We start from the raw sequence: 12,435 nt of genomic DNA, 5'->3' as shown, positions 1-12,435 counted from the left end.
CTATCCCAGGACTTTGGTGGCTTCCACTTCACAATCTCACTCTCCTTCTTCAAGCCATTAATTCCTTAGATCATTCGATATTAACTGCTTTTGCAGAAATACCGGACAATCCCATTTTGGTGAGCTTAATATCCGAGTCCAGGAATTGGTATTATTGGTGTGATTTTTATTTCTTCTTCTTTTGATATGATGTGCATTTCCCTCAGTAGTTGAATCAAATCTATTTTGCTAACCAGGATCCTCTGTCATATAAATTGTGTAACATTAGTCACGATGATAAGCATGGCATTAATGGATGGAGGAAGTGCATCTACGGCGAATCTGGGGTCTTCACTCTGCAAGGTTAATTCTGCCCTTAATCCCATTAGGAGGACTCCAAAGCAGCAACAGAAGATGATCAGTAATTCCCGTTTTACAACCCCTCCTACCTCTCTCAGGTTTTTAATTGTCTCTCATATAAAACTCACTTATTCATGCTTTCTTGTTTTTTCCTTAAGATTCTTCCATGGTGGGCTTCTTGAACAAATTGAATTCATTTTGAGCTGCTTGAATTGAAATGATGAGTGGGCAATGTGGAATTAAGAAGAAATGCGGGGTTTTATTGACATATCCACTTCCTCGTCCTTCATGAACTCGGGTTTGTTGAGATCGGAAGTGGACAAGTTCATTCACAGTATACCAAGAAGCAGCTGTGGTGGTGCGCTCTCCAACGAATGCTGAGTTGCGCTCTCAACTGAATCTTTGCGTTGGCTGCTCGGTGTTGCAGCCGTGTGAGTATGATTCCATTCATGTTCTGTTGTATTGTAGTTGCATAAATCTTTTTGATCCACATTGGTTGTGAGGGTTGGTCACACATTGGTTGTGAGGATTGGTCAGATACAGTTTAAAGTTTAGTTATAATGAAGTGGTGTTTCTTACCAACATAATGATATGGATAACAAAGTTGTATTGTCAACGAAGTGGTGTCTCCTACTAACTTAATGGTTGACCGGTTAAGTGAGTATGATTTCTTTCTCGGTCATATTTCTTTTTGTGCAGAATTTGTGTAAAACAGTGATTAGATAAGCCTTTCTTAGAGCATCCTGGATTGGTTTTACAGCTATACAATCCCATGTCTAAAGATCAGCTCAAAATTTTGCTAAGGATAAATTTGTTAATGACAATCTCTCTTAGAGCATCTCGGATTGGTTTTCCAGCTATACAATCCACCCCTCTAAACATCAGCTCAAAACTCTGCTAAGGATAACTTTGTTAAGGAAAATCTCTCTCAAGTTCAAAACTCTGCTAAGGATAACTTTGTTAAGGACAATCTCTCTCAAGCCTACTGTTGAGACAAGGGGCTACTTCATAATGCTAACTAATTTGGGATAGGTAACCTCAATTTACTAGATTTTTCTACTATAGCAATCTGTTGAGCTTTTTAGCTTTTGCTTTCTGGCTGTTTCCAATTGTCAATATATTCCTCTCAGAAAATGGAATACCTCAAAGGCTCTCTTGGGGTTCATAATTTAATTTTTATTTCAGCTTTAGATCTTTATACACAAATGTCTCAAGTTTTATTTGCTTTTGCTTTTGCCCATTTCCAAAGGTCAGTACTCTAAAAAAGGCATTAGGCCTTTTTGACTCATAATTCAACTTTTATTTTTGGGACTCAAGTAGTTGTTGCAACAAAAAATGATTCAATTATGGTGTTGTAGGGTTATGACGTTATCAAAGCACACACCCATCGACAACTCTTTCCTTGTTCCACTGTTGGCCCTAGAGGCACCTGGAGATGTCATTTCTTGGATCAGGTGACCAGGTTCTTCCCAGCTACAAAATTAGGCAAATTCCAGTGAAGTGAACTAAGAGTTTAAACTGCAACCCACATTTGGATTTGTTTGTCTAGATTATTATAGAGGTGATTATGGTTTGTCGACTGCCTTTTTGGTCATCCTTGTTAGACTATTATACTACATTCCTAGTGAGTCACAAGAACTCAAATGCCATCCTCTTTTACTTACTTGGTCGTTCTTTCCTGCACAGTATATTGAGTTGAATTGCATGACAGAACTGTAGTGTTTGACAAACTTAATTTGTTGGGAACAAGGGAATTGGAACTGCCATTTTTATTTGTGTTACTGGTGATTATTGCTCCTTATCAAGCCATGAACCTGAGGCAAGTTGTTTTTTTCCTTAACAAATGATTGAATTGGTTTTTGGAAATGTGGATGGTAGTTTATGGGAAGTTGTTGATTTGCAGAGGAACCCAAGCTGGAATGGTCATTTCCATAGCGACTTCTGCATACTTTATCTATCAACACGTCACTAGGATAGGGGGTATTAAAAAGGCTTTTTATCAGGGAGTTGTTGTACCCACCATTGCTACTACGTGCCTTATCTGTGTGCTGTTCATATTCCTCATTAAAGGGTATATATTTTAATTTAACCAGGTGTCAAGCCTAAACAGTGCCATATTTGTAAAGCCATCTTGACTCCCTACTTAAAATTTTCAAATTATTATTGTGGAAAATAGTACATGTAAGGTGGTGTGTAATAAAGATCTAATATATAAATAAGTCCAACAAGCTACATGATTGACTCCTTGGGAGCCTTGTCTTCGTGGAAAATGATTTTTGGATTTCATGAGAGATTGGTTGAGAAAATTAGATCGGCTCTTTCTGGATATGTTTGAACCTCCTCTTTCCTTTGCAAGGGTAGCTGGTTGGTAGACTTGTTGAAAGCACTATTTTTGTCCATGGAGAAAAAAATTGTATGAATAATATTTTAAATAAAAAAAGGTTTTTTTCAGTGGTCAAACCATGCCTTTTATTCAAAGTTGCAAATACCAAAACTATTTTCAGCAGTTGATTAGCGCAGTCGATTTCTGCCATAGGCAGGGTTCATATCACCGAAAATTGGAGAACCAGTTTTTAGACGAAAATGGTGATATGAAGGTCACCGACCTTAGCCTCAGTGCGCTTCTGGAACTCTTCTCCATCGATCCCAGGACTTTGGTGGCTTCCACTTCACAGTCTCACTCTCCTTCTTCAAGCCATTAATTCCTCAGATCATTGGATATTAACTGCTTTCGCAGAAATACCAGACACTCCCATTTTGGTGAGCTTAATATCCCAGTCCAGGAATTGGTATTATTGGTGTGATTTTTATTTCTTCTTCTTCTCATATGATATGCATTTCCCTCAGTAGTTGAATCAAATCTATTTTAAAACTTTGCTGACCAGGATCCTCTGTCATATAAATTGTGTAACAGTAGTCACGATGATGAGCATGGCATTAATGTATGGAGGAAGCACATCTGCGGTGAATCTGGGGCCTTCGCTCTGCAAGGTTAATTCTGCCCTTAATCCCATTAGGAGGACTCCAAAGCAGCAACAGAAGATGATCAGTAATGCCCATTTTACAACCCCTCCTACCTTTCTCAGGTTTTTAATTTTCTCTCATATAAAACTCACTTATTTATGCTTTCTTTTTTTTTCTTAAGATTCTTCCATGGTGGCTACTTGAACAAATTGAATTCATTTTGAGCTGCTTGAATTGAAATGATGAGTGGGAAATGTCAAATTAAGAAGCAATGGGGGGTTTTATTGATAGATCCACTTCCTCATCCTTCATGAACTCGGGTTTGTTGAGATCGGAAGTGGACAAGTTCATTCACAGTATACCAAGAAACAGTTGTGGTGGTGCGCTCTCCACTGAATGCTCAATTGCGCTCTCAACTGAAGCTTTGCGTTGGCTGCTCGGTGTTGCGGCCGTGTGAGTATGATTCCATTCATGTTGTGTTGTATTGTAGTTGCATAAATATTTTTGATCCACATTGGTTGTGAGGGTTGGTCACACATTGGTTGTGAGGATTGGTTAGATATAGTTTAAAGTTTAGTTATAATGAAGTGGTGTTTCTTACCAACATATTGATATGGATAACAAAGTGGTATTGTCAATGAAGTGGTGTCTCCTACTAACCTAATGGTTGATCGATTAAGTGAGTATGATTGCTTTCTCAGTCATCTTTCTTTTTGTGCAGAATTTGTGTAAACCAATGATTAGATAAGCCTTTCTTAGAGCATCCTAGATTGGTTTTATAGCTATACAATCCCCTCTCTAAAGATCAGCTCAAAATATTGCTAAGGATAAATTTGTTAATGACAATCTCTCTTAGAGCATCTCGGATTGGTTTTCCAGCTATACAATCCCCCCCCCTAAACATCAGCTCAAAACTCTGCTAAGGATAACTTTGTTAAGGAAAATCTCTCTCAAGTTCAAAACTCTGCTAAGGATAACTTTGTTAAGGACAATCTCTCTCAAGCCTACTATTGAGACAAGGGGCTCCTTCAAAATGCTAACTAATTTGGGATAGGCAACCTCAATTTACTATATTTTTCTACTATAGCAATCTGTTGAGCTTTTTAGCTTTTGCTTTCTGGCTATTTCCAATTGTCAATATATTCCTCTCAGAAAATGGAATACCTCAAAGGCTCTCTTGGGGTTCATAATTTAATTTTTATTTCAGCTTTAGATCTTTATACACAAATGTCTCAAGTTTTATTTGCTTTTGCTTTTGCCCGTTTCCAAAGGTCAATACTCTTAAAAAGGCATTAGGTTCTTTTGAGTCATAATTCAACTTTTATTTTTGGGACTCAAGTAGTTGTTGAGGCAAAAAATGATTCAATTATGGTGTTGCAGGGTTTTGATGTTATCAAAGCACATAGCCATCAACAAATCTTTCCTTGTTCCACTGTTGGCCCTAGAGGCACCTGGGGATGTAATTTCTTGGATCAGGTGACCAAGTTCTTCCCAGTTGCAAAATTATACAAATTCCAATGATGTGAACTGAGAGTTTAAACTTCAGCCGACATTTGGATTTGTTTGTCTACATTATTACAGAGGTGATTATGGTTTGTGGACTGCCTTTTTAGTCTTCCTTTTTAGACTATTTTACTACATTCCTGGTGAGTCAGAAGAACTCAAATTCCATCCTATTTTACCTACTTGGTCATTCTTTCCTACACAGTATATTGAGTGGAATTGCATGACAGAACTGTAGTGTTTGACAAACTTAATTTGTTGGGAACAGGGGAATTGGAATTGCCATTTTTATTTGTGTTACTGGTGATTATTGCTCCTTATCAAGCCATGAACCTGAGGCAAGCTGTTGTTTTCCTTAACAAATGATTGAATTGGTGTTTGGAAATGTGGATGGTAGTTTATGGGATGTTGTTAATTTGCAGAGGAACCCAAGCTGGAATGATCATTTCCATAGCGGCTTCTGCATACTTGATCTATCAAAACGTCACCAGGACAGGGGGTATTAAAAAGGTTTTTGATTAGGAAGTTGTTGTACCCACCATTGCTACTGCGTGCCTTATCTGTGTGTCGTTCATATTCCTCGTTAAAGGGTATATATTTTAATTTAACCAGGTGTCAAGCCTAAATAGTGCCATATTTGTAAAGCCATCTTGACTCCCTACTTAAAATTTTCAAATTATTATTATGGAAAATAGTACATGTAAGGTGGTGTGTAATAAAGATCTAGTACATAAATAAGTCCAACAAGCTGCATGATTGACTCCTTGGGAGCCTTGTCTTCTTGGCAAATCATGTCAATTTGGATTGCATGAGAGATTGGTTGAAAAAATTAGATCAACTCTTTCTGGATATGTTTGAACCTCCTCTGTCCTTTGCAAGGGTAGCTGGTTGGCTGACTTGTTGAAAGCACTATTTTTGTCCATGGAGACAAAAATTGTATGAATAATATTTTAAAGAACACAAGGTTTTTTTCAACAGTCAAACCATGCCTTTTATTCAAAGTTGCAGATACCATACATGCATTGATATTCCTCTGCTTTTAAAAAATAAAGGATCCTCTATATAATGAGAGTATACTGAGTTGGAGGGTTTTAAAATTTAGGTTAAATAACTTATTTCTTTGCCTTTTATGCATGCGAGGCATGATCACACAAAGTTATACATTATTCACAGTTCTAAAATATTGTGGAGCTCCTGTGCATAGTATTTATTTTCAATTTTTTGATATTTTCAATCTGTTTTCTGTCAATTTTTTTATGTTGCTTAATCTGGCATCCTTACTATTTTGATGCCAAATTTGTTATTGGATACAGAATATACTTTCATTTTGCTAATTTTGATATTTTCAATCTGTTATTCAATCCGATCACAACACATTCTATTTTCAATACATTATATGATATTGTTGCTCTAGTACACCTTCTGTCTTCTTAAAACAAGATAATACCACGGATTATATAACTCGCAATAAGTCGAGATATGCAGGTTGTTTTAGGCAATATCCCATTTTTGTTTCTAATCCTTCTGTCTTCTTAAAACAAGATAATACCACGGATTATATAACTCACAATTGTCAAGATATGCAGGTTGTTTTAGGCAATATCCCATTTTTGTTTCTAAGCCTCTGTGACTTCAATTCTACATGAATTTCCATATAAAACAAGTAATTTTTTCTTTCTTTATTGAGAAAGAACATATTTTAAGTTTATATATAATATTATGGTGAAGTTAAATATTGAATTAGTATAAAGATAATTTGTTTATGATATAAGGATCTTTTTTCTTATAGTAATTGGATTATTATTAGTTTTTACTGAGGTAGGACTTTACAATATAAAAAGCAACTTTACAATATAAAAGTCGTATTGACTTATTGAACAATGTAATTATGTAATGTTTAATTTTGAAAAACAAATAATTATTATTAGTTTTGAGAAGAATCTTTGGCGAAAATCACATAGAGATAATTTTGTCCTGACGATGAACTACACTGGTTGGTTCGAAACGCATCGAAAAAGTTATCTCTATGTGATTTTCACCGAAGATTCTTCTCAAAATTGATATGGATCACAGAAGCCTAAATTCAATAATTATTATTAGTTTTTACTGAGATAGGATTCTAGTATTTTTTTTGTTTATTGATCTATTGACCAATGTAATTTATAATGTTTAACTTTGAAAAACAAATATTTATATTTCAATATTATTAAAATAATAATAATTTTTAAACATTTAATTGGACCATAATTTAAAGGTCTTATTGCAGCATTTTCACAATAAATGTCATGTGATAACTACCTCATATTTTTGTGATGTCATGATTTTTACGCCGTAAGGCATTCCCTCTGAAATGAACTCCCCTTATTGTCTATCTGTCACCCTTAAATACCGTTATATTATATGTTAGACGATTGAGAAAGGTTGAACCATTGGATCACAAAAAAGTAGTTGTGCATTGTTGTAGGTAGTTAGGTATTCAGGTATTCGATTCGCATAGGTAAACACCTATCTGCAAACTGAGGCAACCAACTCTTCAATCCAAATGTTGAGAAGGAAAAACTGAAGGAAGAGGAAGCAAAAACTATTTTTAGCAGTTGATTAGCGCGGTCGATTTCTGCCATTTCCGAGGTTCATATCACCAGAAGTCGGAGAACCAATTTTTAGACGAAAATGGTGATATGAAGGTCACCGACCTTAGCCTCAGTGTGTTGTGGAAGTAGTTCATACTAGACGACCTTCTCCACACGGCGTGCGGCGCGGTGTCATATGTTTCACCACAGGTGATTACCGAGAAGGGATACGACACAGCCAAGGCCAACATCTAGCCCTGCAGAGTTCGTGCTCCTGGCAGTCTACCTGCCTTTCTATATATGAATCTGATAGTGATGTTTAAGAATATCTGAAGGGGGATTTCAAATCCCCGACCTGGTTTTCCTCTAAAGTCCGACGTTTGGTTATTTGGCTGCTATACCCTAACCCTATGTTTAGATCTGAACCATTACACTACAGAACCTTCTACAACCTTTAGACGTGCCCAATTTTTTTAGATAGATATTTCATAACAACTATTTCATGATTCAAGGTAAGTTTGTTAGATAGATATTTCATAACAGTTGTTTCATGAATCAAGGTAAGCTTTCTCTTAAGAGAGCGTTTTCAATTTACTTCAGTTTTGATAATTGATATGTGAGCTGGGCTATATGGAGATAATTAGAGCTATTTAATCCTACTCATTGTTTGGTGAATTTGAGATTCAAAGTTTGTCTACCAAATGTTTTACAGCAAATTGACAACATTGGCTAGCTTGCTGCTTGAATCTGCATCAACTCTTGAAACGTCACCACTTATGGATTACCAGCGGAGAATAATAACATATATATGGTTAGATATTTTATTTTTCTTACTTATATTGTTACTGGCCTTGATGGCGTTGTTTTGGTTGTGGCGAATTTTAAGAAGAATTGATCACGCTCCTTTTGAAGTGCCAACCCTTGATGCTCAGTTGTGATGTAAAATATAGGAAGATAGAAACCTTTACATTGTTGTATTGATAATATGTTGTTTTTATTGACTTTTGGGACTTGGAAAAACATGTTTCCTTCACTGGTGAGAATATTAGAAGGAAAATCTATGACAAATAGTGCACAGGACATTGTTTACACAAAATATTTTTCTTATACTACCCTTCACTCTATTTTTTGCTATCTCTGAAGGTGTTTATCTATCATCTGTATTGAATAAGGTACCACAGGGAGGTTGGTGTCCCTTCCTAATTGCAACAATTTTTCTGACCATAATGTTCTCTTGGAACTATGGAAGGCAGAAAAGTATAAATATTTAGCATGAAGAAAACTCAGCATAGAAGGTTTGAATGGATTGCTTGCCACGGTGAATTCATGTGTACCAGGAATTTGTTTCTTTTGCAATGAAGTTCTAGGGTCTCTACATGAAGTTCTTGTCATTATCACCATAAGAAGGGTTCCAGTCAAGATAGTGCTTTTTTCAGAGAGATTTATGGTTGGAAAACTAGAGCCAAAGGGTGTATATAAATGCATAGCCCAATATGAGTACCAATCTATGTTCCCACCAACACGCAATGTTGCATCTCCATCACTCTAGAATAGAAACTTGACGATATTCCCACCAACACGCAATGTTGCATCTCCATCACTCTAGAATAGAAACTTGACATCTGGAATTGCAGAAAAATGATATCAATTGGAAGGCCTAGCCACAAAGCATTTATGGGGTGTGTAAAGCAATTTCAACAGAAAACATCTAGTAGTGGGAAACATTCTAGGGTACTTGATGTTTTAGTAGCTTAAAATTATAATTAAATTAAATCAAAACTTTATTCTGAAATAATATAAAATTAGTATAAACCTGACTTACAATGATGGGGGCTTACATAAACAATGTCATGCCGTTCCAAAGTTGGGATTCCTCAATGTTTGACATTAATCAACATGCCATTTGTTCCCTTCCATTCAAAAGTTCAATTTGGTTTCCTAATTAAGAAAGATCGATTGCATCCCTCCTTCTGAGCAACTCAATAATGATAAATGACCGAATTAGCACTTCAACATATAAAAAGCAAAATTGTGAAAAAACATATGTTTTGTAATGTTGCTTCTCGCCCATGCTTTTGTTCTCTTTAGAAAGTGGTGTTCCTAACCTTTCTCCAAAGGGAAATTTTGACAATTTTCCAAACTAGTGCAGCTATAAAGACAGCCAAAAATGTTAAAAATCACTACTATAAAAGAAAGTGTCTTATGTGTCATGCAACAAGATCATAACCGTCTTGTCAATAATCAATCTTAACATACTAAACTTTCAACGCATCCATTCATGCTATCAAAGAAATACAGAATATTGTATGAAACTTACCAGAGGTGAGGCTGCTCCACATGAAGAAGCTACGAGACAACTAACATATTCTCAACATGTTTCTCCTTATTTCTATGTGTCACAAGAGGCAACTTCTAGACCCATAGAGGATAGTATAGAGAAGCATTCAACCCACTCCCAAATAGTGCTCAAACTTAATCTTGTATTACCAATAATCTTGACAAGAGCACATTCCATTCCTAAAATGGTGAAAAAGTATAACGTCCCTTACTACAATTTCACGTCCAACAATCTTAGAAATAAACTTGACAGCATTGTGATAGTCACCACATACACGAAGGTTCTTTATTATTCGAATAGGGGCCACAGGAGGTGTGCCCATAATCCCAAATGCAATGGCTAGCTTCTCACTGTGACGGTAGAGGACATGTTCCTTATGTTCATCCTCCATATCATGGAGGACAAAGTTTGTGTTCAGTACATAACCTGCCTCCTCCATTGGCCCGGCCAATGTATTCAACATTGCATGAACTTCCTCTATTTGTGGGTGTGATCTATCTTCTCACATGAATGCATGTACACTATTCTTGACCTCAATCCAGCTGAACCCTGGCTTCTTTTTAGCGTCTCTGTCTTTCATCATTTTTCTAACCTTGGCTGCATCATCCCACCTGCTAGCTGCAGAATAGATATTTGAAAGCAACACATATGCAGAAGTATTTTGCGGCTCCAAATCGAAAAGCAATTGTGCAACACACTTTCCTATTTCTATATTGCCATTAACTTTGCAAGCACTAAGCAGTGCCACCCAGATACTGACATTTGGTTCAAATTGCATCTTATTGATGAAATCTTCTGCCTCGTCTAGATGACCAACACGACCAAAAAGGTCAATCATGCAGGCATGATGATCCATTCTTGGTGTGATGTTATGTTCATGCCTCATGGAATGAAAGTAATAATGTCCTCGATCTACTAGACCTATATGGCTGCAAGCAGAGAGAGCACCAAGGAAGGTTATGGCATCTGGCCTAATGCCTATTAGTAGCATTTTCTCAAAAAGTCTCAAGGTTTCCACCCCATCCCCATGCTGAGCATGACCAACAATCATTGCATTCTATGAGACAACATCAAACTCAATCATCTTCTCGAAAACTTTCCATGCATCTTTTATGACTCCACATTTGGCATACATAGTAAGCAGGGCGTTGACCACAGACATGGGTGACTCAAGCCCCATACAAAAAATGTGGGCATGGATGTGCCTTCCATGCTCAAGAACTGCTAGGTTGGCACACGTACTAACAATGCTAGCAAAAGTTGCCTCATCTAGCTTCAAACCAGTGTGTTGCATTTGACAAAAGAATTTTAGAGCCTCTTCACTATATCCATGTTGCACATACCCTGTAATCATTGCATTGCAGGAGATCACATCTTGTTCAGGCATTTTGTCTAACACTTAATGGGCATATTGGAGGCTGCCAGATTTAGCATACATGTCTACAAGAGCACTTCAAATGAACATATTTGAGTCAAAACTAGTTTGGATAATGTGGTCGTGAAGGTGTTTACCTTCTTCGGAAGCAGGTAAGTTGGAACTTACACTTAGAATGCTTGCATAAGTGAATTGATTCAGTTTCACACCTATCTGTTTCATTTGGACACTAAGCTTTAAGGCCTCCTGATAATGGTCATTATGTGCATATCCTGCAATAATTGCATTCCATGAGATTAAGTCTCATTCCTGCATTTTATCAAACACACATAGTGCATCTTCTATGGTTTGAGTTTTGGCATACATTGTAACAATAGCATTGCACACAGAAACTTGGGATTGGAATCCACTTCTGATAACGTATGCATGGACCTATTTGCCAAACCTCAAATCAATGAGAATAGCACACACATTGACGACACTGACAAATGTCAACTCATTTGGCTTCATACCGATTTGGTGAATTTGATTAAAAAACCTTGTGGCCTCGTCCGCTTGCCCATTTTGGGCATATCCTGCAACCATGGCAGTCCAAGAAACAATATTTCGAATCGGCATTAAATAAAACATTTGGCGTGCACCATCTACTCTCTCACATTTGGCATACATATCAACAGGAGTAGTCCCAACAAATACATTTGACTCAAATCCAAGCTTAACAACCTGCCCATGAATTTTCCTCCCATATCCTAAATCCACCATGCTTGCACATGCACTTACAACGCTGGCTAAGGTGAACTAATCAGGTTTCATGCCCATCCATTGCATCTGGCCATATAAATCCATGGCTTCAACCTTATCACCACATCAGGCATATGCCACAATCATTGCATTCCAGGAAACTATGCTACATTCATGCATTTTGTCAAACAGACACCGTGCATTTTCCACATACCCATATTTTGCATAACTTGCAACAATCGTAGTCCATGAACAGACATCTCGTTCAGGCATTGTGTCAAACACTTGGCATGCATCCTTATTTTGGGACAAGAACACAGGTCCTTGAGTTGTGGCCATGGGTTTAATACCAATACACTTTTGACTTCTTCCTTGCTTGGTAGCAATTTATAGAAAACTGTGTACCCCAACAACCAGTATGCTTGAAACTTGTTTGTATCAGACACTAATATATCCAGGGTTTTCAAATGGGCATCTCTGAAATTTTGGAAAAGAAATTTAAGCATTTGGCAAGCTTTGGCCTACTACTCATAAACATCAATCCGAAAAAGGGGTATGTGTTGTAGTATTTGTAAATGAGTAAAAATTTAAATTAGTTTTATATG

The 12,435-nt window shown here is 36.8% G+C and overlaps 1 protein-coding gene and 3 pseudogenes across 2 annotated transcripts; 2 read left to right on the top strand and 2 right to left on the bottom strand.

Annotated features, from left to right (window-relative positions):
• Positions 1-273: 273 nt before the first annotated feature.
• Positions 274-2,423, top strand: LOC149166427 (cold-regulated 413 inner membrane protein 2, chloroplastic-like; annotated as a pseudogene).
• A 543-nt stretch (positions 2,424-2,966) lies between these two features.
• On the top strand, positions 2,967-5,538 carry LOC149166426 (cold-regulated 413 inner membrane protein 2, chloroplastic-like; annotated as a pseudogene). The gene is made up of 7 exons (XR_016260418.1): positions 2,967-3,099; positions 3,257-3,425; positions 3,595-3,756; positions 4,684-4,779; positions 4,885-4,949; positions 5,075-5,144; positions 5,229-5,538. The product of XR_016260418.1 is annotated as a cold-regulated 413 inner membrane protein 2, chloroplastic-like (transcript).
• A 4,678-nt stretch (positions 5,539-10,216) lies between these two features.
• LOC149166425 (pentatricopeptide repeat-containing protein At2g22070 pseudogene) lies at positions 10,217-10,570 on the bottom strand (annotated as a pseudogene).
• Positions 10,571-10,771: 201 nt separating this feature from the next.
• On the bottom strand, positions 10,772-11,851 carry LOC149166424 (pentatricopeptide repeat-containing protein CRR2, chloroplastic-like). The gene is made up of 3 exons (XM_089430162.1): positions 11,602-11,851; positions 11,227-11,361; positions 10,772-11,058 (listed from the first exon to the last, which is right to left on the bottom strand). Exons 1-3 carry the CDS (start codon positions 11,849-11,851, stop codon positions 10,772-10,774), a joined length of 672 nt encoding a protein of 223 aa, XP_089286288.1.
• Positions 11,852-12,435: the final 584 nt, after the last annotated feature.

Source organism: Pinus tabuliformis, chromosome 5_1 (genome assembly GCF_031772625.1).
Source record: "Pinus tabuliformis cultivar Carrire ecotype Pingquan chromosome 5_1, CPIR1, whole genome shotgun sequence".
NCBI classification, from domain to species: domain Eukaryota; kingdom Viridiplantae; phylum Streptophyta; class Pinopsida; order Pinales; family Pinaceae; genus Pinus; species Pinus tabuliformis.
This window is presented reverse-complemented; position numbering and strand designations above follow the sequence as displayed.